This window comes from Adiantum capillus-veneris, chromosome 7 (assembly GCF_014529385.1).
Source record: "Adiantum capillus-veneris isolate H3 chromosome 7, ASM1452938v2, whole genome shotgun sequence".
Lineage (NCBI taxonomy): Eukaryota > Viridiplantae > Streptophyta > Polypodiopsida > Polypodiales > Pteridaceae > Adiantum > Adiantum capillus-veneris.
The window spans coordinates 118,271,318-118,294,378 of NC_140937.1; the positions used below are offsets into that span (position 1 = coordinate 118,271,318).

Sequence of the window (23,061 nt, forward strand, 5' to 3'; positions counted from 1 at the left end):
AAAAAGCATTAATTAAACCGTGGTTACCGTGATTAAGGGTTGATAATCCTCTCGATTCTCTGATCTAATCGAGCTTCTTGAGGCGAGAATTCGACAGCACCTCCCTCCTTGCTTCTCCTTCAAAATGTGTGTGTTCCGGCAGCACCTTCCCAGAGTGTGTGTAGGTGTGTGTGTGTGTACAGGTCTTTAAAAAGGCTTCCTCAAGCTGAAAATCGATCTGGGTTGCTAAATGCATATGGGAGCTTCTCCAGTTAAGCATGGCAAGTCCAGTTCCTTGCCCACCAAGTGTCAGGTTGGCTTGGTTAACTGGTTCTGAGACTGAGTTGCTGGCTTGGAAACTCTCACAGGACTCCCACAAAGCAAGAGGGCGCCCCCTAGCTGCTAAAGCTGGTCTGGAGTGGGCTGGAACCTGTTCCCACACAGCCTCGGGCCCCCGGTACCTCCCCGGACAATTTTTAGGAAAATTGGTTCTAGGCTAAAACGGGCCATACGAGTCAGATTTTGATGCCGTAAATTGCTATACTAAGCTCTAACTAAGACGTACGAGTCTGAGTACCTGCCATATTTAGCAACCCCCTCTCCGGGGTCCGAAAATGCATTTTTTTCAAATTCGGGGTACGGGTGCAGATTTTCGAGATGGTCGAGACTGGACGGTTCGGGTGACCAAAAACTTACTATTTTTAGAATTTTTTCACAAAAATTATTTTAATTCACATTTTGAAGCTTTATAACATTCTAAACATCATGGCACTGACAGAATCTGGAAAACTGCTAAAAATAGTAACTTTTTTTTCCATTATGATCATTTCATGGTACAAGGGTGCTCTTTTTGGTTGGGGTCAGAGACCTTACATAAAAAATCCACTGCTGTTAATAATCACGATTTTGAAACTTGACTTAAAGTGGGGTTTGAGACCATAGGCATGTGTGCTTAGGTCTTATAAACTTGTGCTAGAAGTTTCATTGCGTTTGGATGTCATTTGATGCTGTAACGGACGTGATTTGCTTGCCGATGAGCGATTGGCTTTTGGTAATTTTAGTCACTTGAGTGTAGCCTGAGTTAGATGCAAGTTGTTAGTTGTTTTCCGAGAGATTGACAACCTCTTGTAGCCTCTATGCACTAGTCAAGTCAGCTTCGTCCCATGGTTTGACAAATTAATCGTGGTTCTTGCTAATACTGCAATTTAAGATAGGATGGTGAGGTTAGACATGCGTCCCACATTTGGCGCCGTTGTCGGGGATCAAAGAGACCTAAACTAGGAAAAAACACGAGCGTCTTGTGTAGTTGTCCTTTAACTTCCTCTAGGTTTGCCTAGAGTTCAAAACTTTCTTTTAGAAACCGCATAGCTTAAGATTGTCGTCCTTTGCTGTGTAGAGGTAGCTTGGAAGTAATCGTACTTGCTGAGTACCTTTAGAACTGTAGGATTGTAGATTTAGATTAGGATCTAGAGAATGATTGGTAGACGAGACAAGTGTTAAGATCAAGACTCTGAAAAACACAAGAAAACGAGTGTTTGTGGATACTTTCCACAACCCCATTGCATGAGAAACTAGGAGTAGGGTAAGTAGGATCCAAGATGGATTTCAGAACATTGCTCTCTCTGAAGGAATCAAGTGTGAGTTGTTATGTCAAGTTGCAAAATTTCAGGTCTAGGGCTAGAAATTGCTTGAAAAGACTCGAATCACTCAATCCGACTGGACAATAGGCCTAAGAGTTATCTGAACCAGTGGGTAAGCTCAAAGACACTTCGAGGTAAAAATTTCAAGAAGTTGACCAAAACTCAAATTATTTACTTTTTCTTGACATTTTAGGACAAACTAAGTTTTGACTTGATTTATAGGCTTAAAAAACATCATAAAAAGATTGTCTTTGAGAAAATTGCAAAAAAGTGCTCATTTCAAGCCTCAAGTTAATAATCGCAATTCTTAACTTTTTGCTCTAAATTGGCCAAGGTTCATACCATTGACTCATTGCATGTGTACAAACAACTTTTGTAAAGGCCCAAAAGATTTGGATCATTAAACTGACAAAAAACTGGGTAAAAACTAAAGTTGTATTGACTTTTTGAATCTTCCGTGTAAATTGGGTAAAAATTTATCCAAACTTGTTAAAAACTGATCCATAGGCTTATATTGATGTGATAAACATGTGTACATGCTTAGTTGACCAAAAACTTGCAAAATTTTGTCAAATGTAATAATCGTGATTATTTACATCTGCCCTATTTTTGGACTTTTTTGACCAAGTTGGTATACCACTCGGTTTACCATGTTGTAATAAGTCCACAAACCAAATTTGGTAAGATTTGAATCACTGGATTGAAAATTGTGACTAAAATTGCAAAGTTAGTCTCCGGACAGATAATTGATGACCATTTGACCAAAATTTTGTCCAAACTTGATGAAACTTGGCTAGTGACCTTAACTTAAGGTGTTTAATAGATCCGTGTCAAAGTTGGGGTAAAAATTGACAAAAATAGAGCTGGAGTAAATAATCGCGATTATTTACATCTGCTTCAAAACTTGGTGATTTTGCAAATTTGAGTATACCACAAGGTCAAGCACATCAAGTAGACCCCACAAATCAATTTTGGTGAAATTTGGACCACAAAAGTGAGACTTAAGCCAGATTCTTGAAATCATAGTCTGGGGACATGGAACAGTGGGTAAACTTGATCAAATTTTGTCCAAACTTGTTGAAACTTGTCCAAGGGTTTAAACAAGTTGTATACTTGCCCAACCAATCCAAAAAGGACTAGAACTTGACCAAAGTAAATAATCGAGATTATTTACTTTTACTATCCAGAGACTTCAATTTTGACTTTTGGGCTTATACAGTGTTAGACCAGCATAAAATAAGGCCACAGGACAATTTTGGGTTTAATCGGATCAAAATTGGTACAGAGACACTTAGTTTACATGTTGCAGATTATACCTTTGATTTTGCTAAAGCTGAATCTGAAAGTCAAATTTTGACTTTCATAGCACGAATTGAAGTGATACAAAGAGACCAATCACGAGAGTTCTTAAGAGCTCTACTATTTTTATAGAAAAAAATAGCTAATTTGATTAATTTTACACCAGGAATTAGGTTACAGACGAGGAATCAGTGGCTTGACAGAAAGTTGTAATTGAATCAAGGGGAAATTGACGACTAAGTCAATCCAAGGTGAGTACTCTATCCAGGGCTTCATAAGTCTATATGAACCTTAGATCTGGTCGTGTACTAGGAAATCAAGGCCTATTTGGAGAAACCACTAGTAGAGTATCCACCGAAGAAAGCGTGAATCAAGGCAATTCCTTGCACACAATTCCTAAAGAAGTCTCGGACACTTTTTCAGATTCAACATCCGAAATGTCTTCTTACTCGACTCACTCGAGAATCGGAACGACAATGCGCTATAAGCATATACTCTCTTTTTACGAGGAATCCCAATCCTCGAGCGAGTACTTCCGAGCGGACAAGAAACCGAGCGAGCATAAGCAATCGAGCATAAGCAATGAAAAAGATTAGATCAAGATCTCAGTAGTTACTCTATAGAGTATAGTGTAGCAAAGTAACCATGTTGCATCTCAAATAGTCTCAAAAAAAAGAGCCATAGTCTTCCTTGAATGTGTTCACACACATTAAAATAATCTCAAACAAAAGATCCATACTCTTCCTTTAATGTATTACACACACATTGATACACAGTCATATCCTTGCTTCTGAACCATCTTGCTGAGCATATTCCAAAACTCTATTTGTGCAAACTTATTCTCCATGGTAAATTCACATGTTGCAATTGTCATAAATTCGTGCACAAATAGATAAAAAAGATGGTAATTCAAATGCCACATGTCCATCATAATGCATAGGTAGCTCTTGAACTTGAATGATATCCTTTGCTTGCTTGAGTACCATGTGTAGGCTGCTTTGTGAAGGCATTGCATGTAGTTTACCAACTACTCTGGAGGGACCATCTGACTATTACTAGTGTGTCCTTCATTCCAATGCCTTGTGTGCTTTCAATAGCAATATAAACCTTATAGAATTGACATTGGCCATGATTGAGAAGGAAGATTTGTTCACCACTAGCACGTTCAGTAGCCTTTATCTTCACATGCTCTCCCATTAAAGTTAATGGATGCAAATTGAATGCATTAATTATTTCATAATGTTGTATCACAAAAGAGAAAGAAAGTGCATAGATGTTGTCGTCAAACATAAATACAATCTTGTTGCCACATTGTCGTCCATAGATGGTTATGTGCCTAGCCATGGTTGACTGCAGGATGAGGAATTTCAAACTCCAAGCAAACCTTTTCGAGCAATTATAAAAAAGAGCAAAACCCCACAAGATACATAGAACTTAAATCATAATGGAAACAGTGCTACGTAGGTTGGAGCCAATATGAACAATGTGTATTTGCAATCTTTGGTGCTAGGTTGTACCTTATTGAAATTGGAGATAATTTCTTTTGGGTGAGTGACTCCATTTTGTCTAGCTTGCAAAAAAGATCTTGCAGCGTATAATCATGACACTTGAGAAACGAGAGGAAAAGGAAATATCCTTCACATCACATACATGAAAAGGATAGTTTTCATGGACTACGGACTCTTTTAGTTTTCATGGTGAGTTACAAAAGAGGAGGCCCCAATCACGAGGACCTTGTGGCCAAGGGCGGGAGAGGTGATGAAGATCATAAGGTACTATCGACATGAACGATAATCACCACTTGCATGCAACAGTTTGTCAATCACCTCTTATGCAATGCCTTCGCAATCACCTTGGCCCTATCTTTCGACGAGAATAAAGATGAAGAATTTGGATGTGTGTGTGTGTGTGTGTGTGTGTGAGAGAGAGAGAGAGAGAGAGAGAGAGAGAGAGAGAGAGAGAGAGAGAGAGAGAGAGAGAGGTTCGTCTTCCACAGTTGTGGGATCACAACCAAGGAATCTTTTCTCAAAAACCAGTCTTTCTAGTAGCGTGTAAATCCCTAGCTCCACCTTCTTCTAGAGTTCCACAAAACAGGGCCTGACTCCATCACTAGGCAACGAACTCTGCATGGAAGGGGTGTGCATGCTCTCAACCAATCTAGCCAATTACTCTCTCTCTCTCTCTCTCTCTCTCTCTCTCTCTCTCTCTCTCTCTCTCTCTCACACACACACACACACACACACACACACACACACACACACACACTCAGCGCCGCCTCTATAAGTCACTCACAATGCTTGAAAAAAACATAGGTTTAGTGTAACACAAACCTAGGTTTAGTGTAACCCCACCTACAAATTTACCTCTAAATATCATAGGTAAAGGTGAGAAAACCTCCAAAATTTGATTTTTTTTTGGTCAATTGGTGTAAAAACATTCAGATTTAGTCAGTTTACCTCTATTGTTTCTAACATGTAGGTTTGACAAGTTTTTGGAAAAAAGTTTTTTTCAAGCACCGGTCACTCACTCTTAGCGGCCGAGTTTAATGAATTTTTAGTGTCATGTCTCTTGCTCACTTGCAGGGCTTCTCTTTGTCCCGCTTTCTCAAAGTCTCAGAAGCAAGTCGGACTCTCTCTCTTTCTCTCCCTCTCTTTTTTTTGAAAAAAACTTAGAAAGACATTTCCAAAACATCAGATACAAGCATGTCCAAAAGACTCAAACGTCCCTCAACATCCATCCAATTGATGGCTTCAACCACAGTGGCAATTCTCGTAGCATGCGTCTTCTAAGAATTCTATCATAGAAGTCAAAATTCATGAGCCTTCTTCCTCTCCTAGCTTATGCACTGATTAGACACCTCTTCACTTCCAAACAACAGGAACATTGGTACGCTGATTCTGGTTCTGCATATCCTCGTTGCGTCTAAACCTCTGTGGTGGCTCCCGAACTCTTCTTGGTGTGCGGGATCTCACATGGACAATGTGAGAGTGAATGGCACATGAAACGCAATACTGCATTTTGGCTTAAAGCTTGGGAAGTGCGTAGCCATCATAAACGCAAGCATCCTGCACATCTCGCACAGCAGCTTGTTCAACAATGGTCCTTACAAGAAATCGCTTGACAACCTTGTCCTTGGGCATACATCATCCATAGCCAGAGCACCTCATGGGGTTGGTGTGGCCTCTTTCGTGCTTGTTACGTCCACCATTACGATGTTTGATCGTCGCGACTGCTTATGTCGCGACTGCTTATGTCGTGACTGCTTCTGCTTTCTCTTTGGTGTGGATCTCTTTCTCTCCCTCAAAAAAAAAAAAACTCAAAACTCAACTCTCTCAAAGAGCGCAAGGGTCTCTCTCTCTCTCTCTCTCTCTCTCTCTCTCTCTCTCTCTCTCTCTCTCTCTCACAAATAGTTCAAAAATTTTCAAAAATTGAAAATTTCTACTAGTATTCCGGTTTACATAAAGGGGGGGACCTTGAGACTTTTTGGTTATTCCCATACTAGCAAAATTATATTAAGAGCATTGCAAGGTCGCCTAGCGGAATAGTAAAATGAAGAAAAAGAGAACTGTGGTAGCTTAAGCGGCAGGGGCAGCCTCGGCGCCAGCGCTGCCGTCGTGAGAGGATGGATGAAGGGCGAAGCCGGTTTCTGAAGCTGGTAATGGCTGGAAGAAGATGGCTGTGATAAGGCAGAATGTGGGGGGAACTGTCGCCAACATTAGCAAGTACTTGGAGGCCGAGCTAGAAAAAAAATAATCGCAACAATGAGAATATATTGCAGTTGATAATCCCATGTAGGCCTTGAAGAGTCGCGACACCGGTCCACGGTTGCGAGGGAAATTGCGCACTGACAAAGTGAAGACAGATGTATTCATCCATGACATTGTATAGCCTGCTATTGTTGCCATTATAAACATCTGCAGGGCACATGCCCAAGAGTCATTAAGAACAAATTCATATGTCGCAGAAGCAAGGATCTCAAAGAAAGAGGATAAAAAAAAGGGAAAATCACCAAAATACCCCTCTAATTTGTGAAAATTCCCAAAATACCCCCGATATTTTGTCATAAATTCCCAAAATGCCCTTCAAATTTACCAAAATTCCCAAAATACCCCTGGTTGTGAGAGTAAATTTCTCAAAAAATAATTTTTTTTTGTAGGTCTTCACAAGAAGAGTGATTGTCTATCGTACAAGATGCTAAAACTACAATATGAGTTGGTTATGTAGGCTTTGGAGATGAATTGCTTCTAGACATAATTGCCTTTTTTGCGATGGTAATTGGTGACAAATTACATGCTAAGCACTCAAAAACGGATCTCAATTGTCAAAAACGAATGAAGATTAGAAAATCTTGAACAATCCAACCAAAATAGTTACAAGGGTATTTTGGGAATTTCCTCAAATTAGAGGGGTATTTTGGTAATTTTCCCTAAAAAATATAAGCGGTTGTGATATCGGCCGCAAACGAAGGCTGCAATATTCATCAAAAGGAACAATTCATGGGAAACGTCAGGTTGTCTCCCCGTTAGTACATACTTGTACACCCACGACACCGCAAAAACAGCCGTTATGCCCCCCCCGGCTATGAGGAGACCTTCCGTGCACAGGACCATCAGAAAGCCCACGGGCACCAGCAATGGGCTTAACAGCAGGAGCAGCGGTGCCATCACTGCCAGTTGCACCACCACCATGCCTACCCCCACTAGGAGCATCACAAACCCTACCACCTGACGACATTGGCTTGTGCTTCTGCAGGTTATGCATCATCCCCCACGGCTTCTCCTCCACTTGCTCCTGCGCTTCAGCTGCGGCAAGATTTTCTACTCTACAGCCGGCCCCCTTAGAAATATAACTCTGTTGGTAATTAATTGGAGCGAAGCCAATGGCGCTAATTCTTAACACTCTCTCTCTCTCTCTCTCTCTCTCTCTCTCTCTCTCTCTCTTTTGGACCATAAAGGACACTTGGACATGAAATCCTTGAACATTATAATTTACAAGACCCTCTATTCACCCTGTGCAAAACCTTTGCTAGCATGACATTTACACGATGAAAGGCAGGTCAGGCGGCAGCTCTAACAAAAACTTAACACTATCAATCTTCATCCTTCTATGGACCAAGAAGCCACCACTATGTGTGCAGGAAATTCGCAGCCATGATCAAGTCCGGAGTCATTTCTGGCTCGATGTCAAACTCCGTCTCAATGCCATTGGAAAACTAAAAAGACCAGTAGAAAAACTCGCATACTTTTTCCAGAACCGGTGTGCTTATCTCCGGAATCCCGTCTCCTTGAAGCCTTCGGCGGAGCTGAGCATGCTTTTGAGGGTGTTGGAGACGACGGCAGCCTTGCGATCAATGACGAACTCGAACCCCTCCGCACTCACAAGCGTGATAGTGTCCTCCTTCCGGATGGCTATGGCGAAGAAGAAGGTAAGCCCTGCACGAGAGAGAGAGAGAGAGAGAGAGAGAGAGAGAGAGAGAGAGAGAGAGAGAGAGAGAGAGAGAGAGAGAGAGAGAGAGAGAGAGAGAGAGAGAGAGAGAGAGAGAGAGAGAGAGAGAGAGAGAGAGAGAGAGAGAGAGAGAGAGAGAGAGAGACCCTTGCATCTCTACCTTGCTAGCTGCCATGGCCGCGTTCGAGGGTAAATATGCAATTGAGCTTATTGCGGCTGCCAATTACATTGCGACCTGGCAGGGGAGCCGTTTGTGGAGGTACTTAAAGAGGGTGGATTAGTCCTCGGCATCAAGGTAGATAAGGGCACTGTCGACCTTGCAAGCATGCGCTGACGGTGAGACAACCACTCAGGGATTGGACGGCCTTGCCCAATGCTAGAGCCCGATTTGCTAAGTGGAGAGTTGTGCTCAAGATTGGTCCAACTGAGCCGTCTCCTCTTGCCATACTTGAGAATGCAAATGGGTTGGCTCGCTATGCCGTACAAGCACTTCAAAGGACGGTTCCTCCTGCTGTTCCTGGTGTCATGTTCTTGTCGGGCGGTCAAAGTGAGGAAGAAGCAACTTTGAATTTGAATGCCATGAATGAGCTAGATACCAAGAAGCCATGGACACTTTCTTTCTCATTTGGACGAGCATTAATGCAAGCCAGCACTTTGAAGACTTGGGCTGGAAAGAAGGAAAACATTCCTACAGCACGAGCTGCTTTGCTTGCCCGATGCAAGGCCAACTCTAGTGAGGCGGCTGTACTTGGCAAATATGTTGGAGATGCTGCTAAGGGCGTTGGCACTGATGAATCGCTTCATGTTGCCAACTACAAGTATTAGCTCTCATATTCTTAAGCTATTGAGTTTTGATTGCAATGATGTTTCATGTTCTGTAATAATGTTTAGGTGTGGGGGTGGCTGCAGAATGAAGCAAATGGGCTATTTTTATGAGGTTTATGTAACTGGCATCTTTATCATGATTTAATTTAGCTACCGTTTATTCCTAGTAGAGAGAGAGAGAGAGAGAGAGAGAGAGAGAGAGAGAGAGAGAGAGAGAGAGAGAGAGAGAGAGAGAGAGAGAGAGAGAGAGAGAGAGAGAGAGAGAGAGAGAGAGAGAGAGAGAGAGAGAGAGAGAGAGAGAGAGAGAGAGAGAGAGAGAGAGAGAGAGAGAGAGAGAGAGAGAGAGAGAGAGAGAGAGAGAAAGAGGGCAACGCAGGGTCGCGAAATCAGAAGCAGAAGCAACAGAAAGAAAGGAGAGAAAACCAGAAGAGATGCCGCCCAAATTGGATCCCTCGTAGATAGTGGAAGGGACGACATCAACCTTGGCTTGACGATTTTGGACAGTGAGCTTGACGATAACGCGCAAGCCCTTCCAGTCCTTTGTAATCTCCTTGGTGATGTCTTCTTTTATAACCTTCTTGGGCGACAGACCCAGAGGCCCAACCTTGGGTGCAATGAAGAGGTAGCTCCAACCTCCCCTCCTGTTAAACGAACAAAAACCACCTCCTCATATTCTTGTTGCCCTTGCTTTATCAGCATTGCATCTTCATCGTGGGGCCAAAACATGCATCACTTAGCTTCATGTCTACTGTTTGCTGGAGTTTACGGGTGGCTCCCTCAATGGTGACGTTGAAATGGAGCACGACTAGAAGTAGGAGAGCAATTAGCGCCGCTACCCTTGTGATCAAAGCCCTCAAGGAGCCCGAGTGCGATAGCAAGAAGATGAATGCATTGCTGCAGTTGCTGCTCCTTGCAAGCTTGAAATAGTAGCTAAACGTGCTATAATCCATGCTCAAGAACGAGTGTTGTTGTGGTGGGCGCCTGTGAACACGACCTCTAAAGACATCTAGACTTTCTCATGATTAATACTAAGACCCTTGTTAATCCGCTCTGAGTTTCATGCAACAATTATCTCTCTAATCTCGAAGAGGGCAAGCTTTGACAGTCAGATTCCTACCCATTTAATGCATAATCAATACCACAATGATGAAGTCCACTGACAAAAACAGCAAAGATGCCACCATTTGCATTTATGACATTGTTTTACAGCAGATGCTCCTCATGATTGCTGACTACTCGCGTAATTGCATTGTCAGAATTCCTCCTATTAATTTGACCATGCAAGCCGTTGCAGCACTCGATTGCCTTTTTCTTCTTCTTCTGCTTGCCCCTCAGTCCTAGCATTGGCAACAAGGTTTTGCTCCATGCTAGTGTGCCCCATGAGCTCTTAGCTGGTTTTTGACCTACAGATTCCTCTTCCTTCTCCTTATACATTTAAGAACATCAAGCACAATGGAAACATTTCTCTCGATGATGTGATCGAGATTGCCCATGTGCAGCATCCCAATTCAATGGCAAAGGAGCTTGCTTGTACAGTAAAGGAAATTCTCGGTACTGCATTTGTGTGGGTTTCTTTGTGGATGGTAAGGATCCCAAGTATTTGAAAACAAAGATTGATGATGGGGATGTTGAGGTTCCAGAGAATTAGCTTAATTAATCTTAGGTAGGTGTCTCTCTAGAATGTAGTGTTGCTAAAGTAAGTTTTACTTTGTGGTATAACTGTTGCTGGGTTTTTCTCGCAAATCATTTTTGGAAAAATGCCAGCTTGTTATACTTCTAATGAGTGTATGCTCAGCGTGTCAGAGAGAGAGAGAGAGAGAGAGAGAGAGAGAGAGAGAGAGAGAGAGAGAGAGAGAGAGAGAGAGAGAGAGAGAGAGAGAGAGAGAGAGAGAGAGAGAGAGAGAGAGAGAGAGAGAGAATTGGCTCACATGCTTCAAACAGTGTTTGGGAAAAATCAATTCCACAAACATCCATAGAGGAAATTTCTCAAATAACAGCATTTTCTAGAATTAAACTCTATTTTCTTGAATTTGTAAATTGGATTTTATCCTTCTTTCCCTCCCTTGAATTGGTTGTTTTGAGTTTTCAATCGGCTCTTAGCACTATATTTTAGTGGACTTGAAATCTAAAAATTGAAAGAGCTGCAGACTTTTTCAATAAGTTTTGTGTATGTGTGTGTGTGTGTGTGTGTGTGTGTGAGAGAGAGAGAGAGAGAGAGAGAGAGAGAGAGAGAGAGAGAGAGAGAGAGAGAGAGAGAGAGAGAGAGAGAGAGAGAGAGAGAGAGAGAGAGAGGATACTACAAGATAGTTTGGTTGTGCTCACACGTTGGCTTGGTTTTCATGAGGACTAAAACTTAAGTGGGAGAATACGCAAGGTGAAGTGAAACAGAGGAAAGATAAGTCAAAGATCAAAGTAGTCCTAGTCATCTTTGGTCCCTGAAACTTTTTCTTGGAGATTCTCTAAGCTCAACATTTTGTTGTAAAATTGCTTTGTATATGATGAAAATAGTTGGTGATAGTCATATTATTTCTCTTCTTTTTTTTAAAGTGAGAGAGAGAGAGAGAGAGAAAGAGAGACAGAGAGAGAGAGAGAGAGAGAGAGAGAGAGAGAGAGAGAGAGAGAGAGAGAGAGAGAGAGAGAGAGAGAGAGAGAGAGAGAGAGAGAGAGAGAGAGAGATTTAAGCATCTTCTATTACTTATTAGCGCTCTTCCTAGTGGACATACATGGTAGCTCTTGGTTTGGCAAGTCTCTATCATCTGCAAAAAATACGATGTCAATATGATGCAACCCTTTCCCTCATCCAACTAGCAAGATTTCCTTACCACCTTGTCTTGATCAGGCACAAGCTCAAAAGAGATTGAAATTTGCGGCAAACAAATTATGACCTTCTAAAAATCTGCTAGATTTTTCCAAACAATAATCCAAAATGGAAAGGAGTTGCATCTTCCCATCTTTGTGAACTAAGCTGTTCAATTGATCTATAGTTAAGTTTCCAAAAGAACATATTTTTGCTAGCAATGGTGACATGTATAAGGACGACTAGATTGGTATAATCATGATTGGGGAGCAATGGTGCTGCCATTTATTGTTTGGGTTTCGAGAAAGCTCTCTCTCTCTCTCTCTCTCTCTCTTTGATATCTCTTTTTAGAAAAGAAGTATATATATATGTGTGTGTGTGTGTGTGTGTGTGTGTGTGTGTGAGAAACTCATTTGATAACTTTGCTCGATTTTGAACTTGCTCGGATAAGTTCGCTCGATGTTTGGTAGAACTCTCTTTTTACAAGACTAATCGTCATGGAGCCCAGGTTTAGTTGGACCCTAACAAGGAGTATGCTATTCGCATTGATGACCATGGCATTGAGTTCGAAGAAGAGGTTATGGAAAACAAACAAGGAAAAATGTACATGGATCGAAAGGGAACTCAATATGTACAAGTCAAAAATCCTGATGTGGTAGACAAATGGGGATTATAAGTAAACACTATAATCCCAGATATGTCAGCAAAAGAAGCACCACCAACTTTGGAATTGGAGGGATACGATCAAGTAGACTTGAAGCCTTTGAAACAACTTAGTACGGATAATCCTAGGATCGGAGTCTATTGTTGGGAAGATAGAAACATAAAAGATCTTTTGTAGACTTCTCATGCTAGACCAGGACAATTAACAGCCATGAAGATCATCTATATCTTCAAGATCAAAGATAAGGGATCTGCGGACCTATCCACTTACCTGTTTAGGGATTGTTATAACAACAACTTCGTTATGATGACTCCTAAGGAGGTAGAACAAACCAAATACCAGGGGTATTCCATACGGAATTGGATATTGGGTCAAGGACCAGAAACCACTCCCAGAGACGAACATCGTGAGAGATCATCTGAGAGTAATGTGAAGAAACCAGAAACCACCTCATCACGTAGAAAACCGGGTGACACTAAGGCCAGTCTAGGGCTACACGAGTCACTATTTCCGACAGACTGGTTTGAAGGACTCGAAACATGACCAACTCCCAGAAGACCTGGAGTTGAACCAAATAGATGTGTCAGACCAGCTAATTTTAAAAAATGGGCTAGAAAATACAATGGATCAGGGCCATATGACCACTTAACAAGCTTTAAGCAAGTGCTAAGAGTAGAGCGTATATTCAATTTTCATACTCAATTCGAGGGGTTTGGAATGACATGAGAAGGAAAAGATTTGACATGGTTCCAAAACATTCCACCAAGGTCAATCATGGACTTGAACACATTAGCTCAAGGATCTGTAGCTGCTTGTTCTAAAACGGGGATTAAACATAATACGGTAGCTCAAATCTATAGCTTTAAACGGAAACATGGTGAGTCTGTTAGGGATTGTGCAACTTGAATGAAACAATACATTGCCAGATGCCCAAAGATGGAGATACCTGCAGAAGAACGACTTGTATCCTTGTTTCTGGAGGGACTGCTAAAAAAGGAACTTCATGCTATACTCTATAGTAAAAAGCATACAACCCTAGAAGCGTGTGTGTCTGATGCTATTGACCTAGGAGACCATTGCAAGATCTTCAATGAACAGGATATCCCTAAGGATACCAAAGCAAGAAGACATCCACAAAACCAGCACAAGTAGAAACGGCTACTGAGACACCACTCTCAGCCATAAAAGATATGCTAAAAATGATGAATGACATGATGAACAATATGCAAAAAGCACCTATGAGAGGACCGGGACAAGGGATACCTCCACATAGACAACCAATTAGGCCACAAAAATGGTGTGCAATCGAGGGTAAATGGACCAACCATGAGACCCAGGAGTGCTACTTCAGACCAAAGTATGATGGGAATGTACAGTACGTGCCCATGAGGCCCCAGGGACAACGCATGTACAGATATCAGCCTAATATGGCCCAAACTCAAAGACCACCAATGGGTATGGAAAGACCTCAACCTGTGTTGGGACAACAACCTCCATATCCAAGACATAATGTGGTGCCTGTAAAGTACATGCACTCAGAAGGAGTCATAGATGAACAAGCATTAGTGCCTGTTACACCTTATGCAGAGCCTAGTCCATCTACAATAATGGTAGAGGGAGATTGGTATAGTCCACATCCACCACCAATGGAAGAAACCATGACTTATGCTCCACTAGAACTCACACCAATGTATTATGTAGCTAATCAAGGTGTCAGACCTCCCACGGGAAGACCCATGATGAAGCCCAAAATAGGAAACTGTCATAACTGTGGTACTGATGACCTTTGGAAGAACGAATGTCCAGAGCTTGACAAAAACCTCAAACCAATTGAAGCCTATTGCATACAATGTTGCAAAAAGGGAGGACACTTTCCGAAAGATTGTCCTAAGAATCCTTTGAACAAGGGAAAAATTGTAGTAAACGTAGTCCAAGTGATGCCGAGTAGCTCATCAGAGAGTGAACCGATTGTTCCAATCAAGGTAATCACAAGAGCCCAGGCAAAGAAAAAGAAACACAATTTCTCTGATGATTTGGAGAACACAAAATTTTCTTCTCAAAGAATCAAAAGGAGCAGAAGCAAAAGATATGAGATGAGAAAACAAAAACAACGGGTTCAAAACGAAGAGAAAGCAAAAATGCTACCCCAGGACAAGTTGAAAGAAACTGGCAGTGAATTCAAGGAAACAACCGTGAAATCTGTAGGATCTATTCTGGATTATAAAATTTTTGAGCCTATTGCTGCCTTGGAAGCTTACCAAGCAAGATTTAAAGCAGGTCAAAACATGGAAAACAAATGGAAAAACTATTCATCTCCAGACATGGAAGTAGCAAAGTTGGAGGCTTATCAAAACTTGGTAAGAATCACGCAAGAAATGCTAGATAAACAGAAACCCAAGCTTGAAAATATTGCAAAATCGAAAGAGCTTGCGGTAGAAGAAACGAAAGCAATATCCAATGTGGTGGCAGAATCCCACCTTGAAACAAATGAACCAGAGCTCATAGTGCCGGATAGCGAAGATGCCTTAGACGGAATTCCATTCGTAGAGGAAGACTGGCCAGGACACTTATGGGAAAAGGTAAGAGAGATCAATGATGGGAGCCTAACTTTAAAGTCAGCTCCTATAGAGGAAGTCTGGTTGGATAACCTACCATCGGATATGAACATGGATTTACAATCCTTGTACGGGGATTGCGGATCGGAGGCTTCAGGAATATCTAAACCATTGACATTAAAAACATTACCTTCTTACTTGGGAGATAACGAAGATGAATCCATCATTTGCAAGACCACTCAAGTAAAACAAGCCAAACAGACCTTAGAAGTAGACAACATTCCTTCAATCATGTCTACACCCATCCAATGCACCCTTACTTTGGGAGACCTGTTGAAACTCACGCCATACTTATGGAACAATTTACAGAAAACCCTAGAGAAGGTGGGGATCACGGGGTTAATCTCTAAGAATTTGGGAAAATTGAAAAATGAAATGGAAAACAAAGAGATTCGATCAGTTCCTTTGAACAAGGTCGGAGAATATTATGAAGGGGAAGAAGGAAACACTACCCTCCCTGTGAAATATAATGACATTGAAACCATGGCAATACTTGATAGTGTGGCTAGAATAGCCATAAACACTAAAGTAGTATGGGAATCCTGGGGACAGTCAGCCATTAGACAAACGCGAATGAAATTAGAGTTGGCTGACGGACACATTGAGAGACCACTAGGGCTACTAGAAAAAGTGATAGTCAACTCCTGTGGAATTGAATATCAACACACTTTTGCCATAGTAGACTTTGGGAAAAAACTCAACTATGAAATCATATTGGGAAGACCTTTCATGCGGCAGGTACAACTCATCCAAGATTGGGAAAACGACTATCTGTAATTTGTTACCATATACATGTGGTAGTGATGTGTGTGAACACACTAGAACTGCCGGGGCATTTTTTCCCTCTTTTGGAGGTTTTTTCCCCCGTGCATTGTATATACTCCCATCACTCTAGGGCTATCTATCTTTCCATTGCACACTAAGTAACACACTCTCTATTGTGTGCCTTGAGCTTCCTTCGTCCTCTCCAAGCTGTGTGCATTTCTCTGCAACCCTAATTCCAACAATTGGTATCAGAGCAGGTCACGTCCTTCCGGGCTTAGTCGCTAGCTGCTCCAGCACACGCCTGCTCACTTTCTTCGATTTCAGAGAGCTTTGGCGAGCGTTCGCAGGTCGACAAAATTTTTGGGAGAGCTTGAAGATCTTGGTCTGCTCAGAATTTTGATTTGGGCTCATCTCGGCCTCCGTTTCCACTACAGACAATACTGCACAAGCTATTTCGTCATTTTGTGCAGCATTTCTGTCAGTGTCGTTTTTTGCATAACAGGTGCCTTATAGTCTTCTACGGTTTGTGCTATATAGCACAGGTTGTTCCCGCTCCGTTTCTCCTATTTTCGGGCAGTTTTCACATCAGGTGCAACATTTACCATGGCTGACAACAACAACACAGATGTGTTCAAGATGTTTGCTGCTGAGGACAGGTTGGATGGGGACAACTACCCTATGTGGGCTTATATGATACAACATGTTCTTGTGTCAAAAGGTGTCTGGAATATTGTGCAGGGCATTGATGTACATCCTGATTCTGAGGATGTAGGCGATGTTGAGGATGTTGCAGGTCTTGTTGCAAGGATTGCAGCTGTTAGAGTTGTTTTGCCTATGGCAGAACAAGCTCGTTGGGATGTTAAGGATGCACAGGCTCATGCATTGATTGTGTTGTCTGTGAAGTGCACCATTATTCCTCACATCCGTTCAGCAAAATCTGCAAAACAGGCTTGGGATATTTTAGCAGGTCTTTATGCAAGCCGCAATGAGGCTAAAATTGCTTTGCTGCGTAAAGAGCTAGAGCCGAAGATTATGCATGAGGACCATGATATGGAAACTTTCCTTGCTAGTGTCAAGGATATCAATGAGCAACTTATTTCTGCAGGTGAAGTCATTTCAGACAGTTCCCTTGTGCAGACTGTTCTTGATGCCTCACCAAATTCCTACCAGAATTTTGCTAGTACTTGGAGACTTATGACCCAAGGAAATCTTGAAGTTGTCAAGTTTGATGCATTATGCACATTGCTGTTGCAAGAGTCACTTTCCAGAAAAAACAGGACTAGGCAGCGTGCAGTTGAACAGGCTTTTATTGCTTCTCAAAGAAAGGGTGGTAACAATAATGCAGCCACTTCTTATGGTTCTGCTGCGAGTGGCAAAAATTCTGTTCCTAATGCTTCTGCTGGCAGTACTTCGTCTGGCAATTCTGGTGATAAGGGCAAAAAGAAGATGCGTTGCCATTATTGTAAAGCCAATGATCACTTGATCAAGTCGTGTCCTAAGTTGAAGGCCAAAGAGGCTAAGAAGAAAGAGGGTAGTTCCACCGCAAATGCTGGTTCCACTACAAATGCAGCCATTGTTGAGTCTTCTGTGAAAGGAGACTGTGTTGTTGATGTTGATGCAGAATGGGCTTTTAGCGCAGAGTGCACTTACAATCCTGCTGTCCATGATGCATGCTTGTCAGTTGCTGCAGATTCACATGTGTGGTATTTCGACAATGGTGCTACAAAGCACATTACCTCACATCGTGAATTGTTTACCTCTCTCGAGTCAGTCCCTCATGGGAATTCAGTCACTTGTGCCAACAACGCCTCTTATCCAGTTCAGGGAGTTGGAAAGATTGTGCTCACTGCTGCTAATGGCAGTTCCTTCACACTTGTTGATGCACTTTATGTACCTGGGATCAAGAAGAATCTCTTGTCTGTATCCGCACTTGCTAGACTTGGACTTGTAGTTAAATTTGTGGATGACAGATGTACAGTTCACGATCTCAGTTTTGGTGATGAAATTGTTGCATTTGGCCTTTTGTGCCGTGGGCTGTATAAGCTCACTTTGTATGACAAGTGTGGACAAAATTTTGCAAATGCTGTTGCAGATTCAAGGGCTATTTCAGATGCAAAAGTTTGGCATGCACGTTTTGGTCATCTGAATTTTGCCAGTTTGCTGCGTTTGAAGAAATCTGACATGGTTGCTTCTTTGCCACCTCTTGAAGCACTTGTCAAACATGTTTGTGAAGGCTGTATTTTGGGTAAGATGCAGTGTTCTGAATTTCCAAAGGATGGTTCAGTTCGGGCCACATGTAGGTTGCAGCTTGTGCATAGTGATGTTTGTGGGCCCATGCAAACTCCGTCCTTGGGCAATTACCTGTACTTCGTGACTTTCATTGATGATTACTCCAGGCATGCATGGGTATTTCCGCTTAAAGCGAAGTCCGAAGTTTTTATGTGCTTCAAACAATTTCTAGCTATGGCTGAAAATGTCTCGAAATGTACTATGGGCACCCTCCGTTCTGATCGAGGGGGGGAGTATATGTCTCATGAATTTAATGCATTTCTGGCTAGTCGTGGGATAAAACACCAATGTACAGTGCCTTATACACCTCAGCAAAATGGTGTTGCTGAGAGGAAAAACAGGTCACTGACAGAAATGGCACAATGTATGGTCAAAAGTCAAGCTTTGCCGCATTCTTTTTGGCTTGAGGCCATTATGTGTGCCACTTATGTACTTAACAGGTGTCCTATGAAAGCTTTGAAGTCTATTACTCCATATGAAGCATGTCATGATAGAAAACCTTCTATTGAGCACATGCGTGTTTTTGGCTGTTTGGCATATGCTTTGGTGCCACAAGTGCAGTGCAGAAAATTGGATGATAAGGTTGTCAAATGTATTTTTGTTGGTTATAGTGCTGAAAGCAAAGGTTACAGGTTGTATCATCCGCAAAGAAAACGTATTCTGGTTTCTCGGGATGTAGTGTTTGTGGAAGATTCTGTTCAGCCCTTGCTGTCATGTACTAGAGACAGTAATGTAAGCTCACAGGACATTTATGACACTTTGTTGCCTCTTTTCAGTGGTGGAAATACGAATGTAAGTTCCAATTAGGCAAATGTACAGCCTATGGGGGTTTCTGAAAATGTTTTAGATCAGCCTATTACTGATGCAGATGTACATGATGTACTTGATGAGGAAAGGGCTGAAAATGAGCAGGCTAGAGGTATGCCAAAATGGCTGGTGCACACTTTGCGTGACAGTAAATTGGATGCACCTTTGTCTAGTCGTACTCGTTCAGGCTCTCGCCATGCATCTTATGCATCAGATTGTTATGCTTTGGCTGTGTCTAGTTTACATGATGTTGAGGAGCCTCTATCTTTTGATGAAGCACAAAATTCAGAAAATTGCAATCAGAATATGATGCACTTATAGAAAATGACACATGGACTTTATGTGATTTGCCTCCTGGCAAAAAGGCCATTGGTACGAAGTGGGTTTACAAGTTGAAACACAAGCTGGATGGTGAGATCGATCGCCATAAGGCTCGACTTGTTGCAAAGGGTTATGCACAGCAAAAAGGCATAGATTACGAAGAGACTTTTGCTCCCACTTTTCATATGACTACTGTGCGTTTTCTATGTGCATTGGCAGCTCATTTTGGTTGGGATGTACATCAATCAGACATTGTTATTGCTTTCTTGAATGGTGACATATTTGAGGAAGTTTATGTAACGCAGCCTCGCGGTTTTGTCATAAAAGGACAAGAGGACAAAGTGTGCAAATGTAACAAGGCTTTGTATGGGTTGAAGCAATCTCCTCGTGCTTGGTATGAGAAAGCTGACACTCATTTGGTCAAACAAGGCTTTCGTAACAGTCCAACAGAAAGCACATTGTATGTAAAGCGTGAGGGTGATGTATTTATCATCGTGGTTCTTTATGTTGATGATTTGCTGATCACTGGACCAAATGAGAGACATATTGCTGAATTTAAGGCTGATTTGAATGCTACTTTCAAGATGAAAGATTTGGGGCTGTTGCATCATTATTTGGGTATACAGTTTAAGCAGTGTGATGGTGGTATTGCCTTGTGTCAGAAAAGTTACATAGAGACATTGCTATGTAAGTTTGGACTTGAGGATTGCAAACCTATTGCCACTCCCATGGAAACAGGTTTGAAGTTGAGTCTACATGATGCTGGTGATCCTCCTGATGTCACTCTTTAGCAAACTGCTGTTGGCTGCCTCATTTATGTATGCAGCACGAGGTCGGATATTCAGTTTGCAGTCTCACAGGTCAGCAGATTTATGCATAGCCCAGGGTCTAAGCATTGGCAGGCTGTCAAGAGGATTTTCCGCTACCTGAGTGGAACTTTACATCTTGGTTTGTTTTATCCCAAGGGGGGATCATTGCCGCTAGACTTACATGCTTTTTCAGACTCAGATTGGGCTGGTTGTTTTGACACGTGAGTGTCCACAAGTGGTTTTTGTTTCATGCTTGGCAGTTCATGTATATCATGGTTGAGCAAGAAGCAACCTACTGTGGCCAATTCGAGTTGTGAGGCTGAGTACAGGGCAATCTTTACAGCTACGGTTGAGTGTGTGTGGCTCAGACGCCTTATGGCTGATTTGGGTGTTGGACAGGACACTGCCAACACTATCTACACTGACAGTCAGAGCGCATTGATTGTTGCAAGGAACCCAGTTTTTCATGCTCGCACAAAGCACATTGAGGTGCATTACCACTATGTCAGGGAGAGGCTCTCAGCAGGAGAGATCAGCTTGGCTTATGTGCCAACACAGGACAACCTTGCAGATCTTTTCACAAAGGCATTGTCTCCTGAGAAGCTTGAAGCTTTCCACGAAGCTTTGGGCTTACTCCCCTTTGTGGACTGATCCTGTCCTCAGGGCATGGCACTTCCCTTTACTCATGTGCCAGCTCTCATTCACCGCATCACTCCAGGGGGGATTTGTTACCATATACATGTGGTAGTGATGTGTGTGAACACACTAGGACCGCCGGGGCATTTTTTCCCTCTTTAGGAGGTTTTTTCCCCCGTTCATTGTATATACGCCCATCACTCTAGGGCTATATATCTTTCCATTGCACACTAAGTAACACACTCTCTATTGTGTGCCTTGAGCTTCCTTCGTCCTCTCCAGGCTGTGTGCGTTTCTCTGCAACCCTAATTCCAACATAATTGAAGCAGGTGGGATCTATAAAAAGAGTCAACCTAAAAGATCACACCAATAGAGATGTCTTGAAAACACCCATCCAAGAGTTTGATTCGATCTCTTTCGCTGAAACTAAACTCCCTTGGTTAAACAAAAACACTCCTATTTGGATGTGCGGAGCTTCATAAAATGGAAGTTTGAGACGAGAGGAATGTACCCTAGAAAGGGATTGTACAGACGAAGCCTACATACCTGAACCCTTTCCAGAGCATTTATTTGAACCATTCGAGTGGACTCAAATTTTAGCGACAATGGATGTATGTGTGAATACGTCTATGCCTACTCAATTTTGCAATGAGGATGGCTACGACATAATTCCCATCCAAATGATGACAGTCCTTAACATTGAAAACAAAGATGAGGAAACAAAGGACTTGATGAAAGCCCAACAAGTCTTTTTTGACCTCTATTATGATGCAACTGATGAGTTAGATGAGCACTCAGCTACCTCAGAAGATTCGGGGTCAGAAAAAGAGCATACGAGAGCTCAGTTACTCTTAAAGGGAGGGGAGGAAAAGTTTTTTGACTTTCCAAACCAGAAATCAAGAAGACAAAAATGGTATAGAAGAAAGAGAGACACCAAAATCGTGAAAACACAACCTATGCCATCAGTCTCCAGTAAAACATAATTCTTGATGCAGATAGATACTAATGATTGTGTCAAGGACAAAATAACGGGCAGATATCCTTCAAACAGAAACTCTGAAATGTCTCAGACATTGAGAGAGCAAGGAAGGGTACTCACGAAGAACATCAGGATAAAAAACCACTCACGACCAGAGTCGAGCGGAAAAACAAATATCAAGAGTTGAAAAAAGCTCTAAAGGAGATATACACAACCAAAATGGAAACCATGGAAGGGGATGGTAAGGATGTAATGCATGTTCCATCCCATTACAAAAAGTATACTCTCCAAGATCGGAAAATCATAATCGAACACCCTATTAGAGAACTACAAAAACAAGGCAAGTCTTACGAAGGACCTGAAAATGCTAAAACATTAGGAAAAATTTGAGCTCTCCATGGGCCTTGTAAAAATCCCTAATTTCAAGGGAGCATGTCTGGATTAAGGGAGACAAAGCCTAATTTTTTTGTGGGTCCTTGAAAACCACTCTAGGGGGAGACTAGGTGATCTTGAAACCACTACCAGATGTGGACTTCTTAAATGCCTTTACAATAAACAGTGCACACTAGAGAGAGAGAGAGAGAGAGAGAGAGAGAGAGAGAGAGAGGGGACAATAGGTGAATCCAAAATAAAGATTGACCATAAAAGCCTTAAATTTGTTCTTCATAGGCGTGCGAAGGGATTTTCTAATGGGTTGTATTTGGAAATGGGCTCATAAAGGCCCGCTTACTCCTGCGCCCAGCATGCTTCAGGACCCAGGACCGAGGGGCGAGGGCACGCGCTTTACGGTTGGCCATTTCAAGATTATCGCTATCAAAGCGGGCCAACCATGGAACGTGGCATCCATTCACTGGAGACCCTTAGCTAGTAGGCGGCACCTTGAAGACCTGCCTTCCCACACACGTCTGGCGCAGGTTGAATGTCGAGCATGCCACTATGTGTGTACAGTGAGTGCAACGTACAAGTTCATGGTTTCCTCCAATCGACCTACAACATGTATCCACATTATGCCTTAAAATTGGACATCCAAATTTGAATTTCAATTTTATATGGTTTTGAGCCTTTTTGTTTGAATAACATTAAAGGTCATGTGGCTCCCCCACCTTCTTATCGAGTAAAATTGAACGTTCTTCCTTTTCCAGCCCAAGTGGCTTTACTTCTGACAACCAAAACCAGGCTGGGCACAAATAA

General features: G+C 42.2%; 1 protein-coding gene and 1 pseudogene across 1 annotated transcript; one reads left to right on the forward strand and one right to left on the reverse strand.

The window, feature by feature from the left end:
- Positions 1–7,967: 7,967 nt before the first annotated feature.
- On the reverse strand, positions 7,968–8,538 carry LOC147454495 (elongin-C-like; annotated as a pseudogene).
- Positions 8,537–9,188, forward strand: LOC147454496 (fructose-bisphosphate aldolase, cytoplasmic isozyme-like). The gene is made up of 2 exons (XM_086517349.1): positions 8,537–8,622; positions 8,717–9,188. Exons 1-2 carry the CDS (start codon positions 8,537–8,539, stop codon positions 9,186–9,188), a joined length of 558 nt encoding a protein of 185 aa, XP_086373475.1.
- Positions 9,189–23,061: the final 13,873 nt, after the last annotated feature.

What these genes read in the sequence shown, in the direction of transcription:
- LOC147454496 (XM_086517349.1), top strand. Translation starts at nt 8,537, where the DNA reads ATGGCCGCGTTCGAGGGTAAATATGCAATTGAGCTTATTGCGGCTGCC. An exon ending in CAGGGGAGCCGTTTGTGGAG is followed by an intron (nt 8,623 to 8,716) that starts GTACTTAAAGAG and finishes ACAACCACTCAG; the next exon opens with GGATTGGACGGCCTTGCCCA.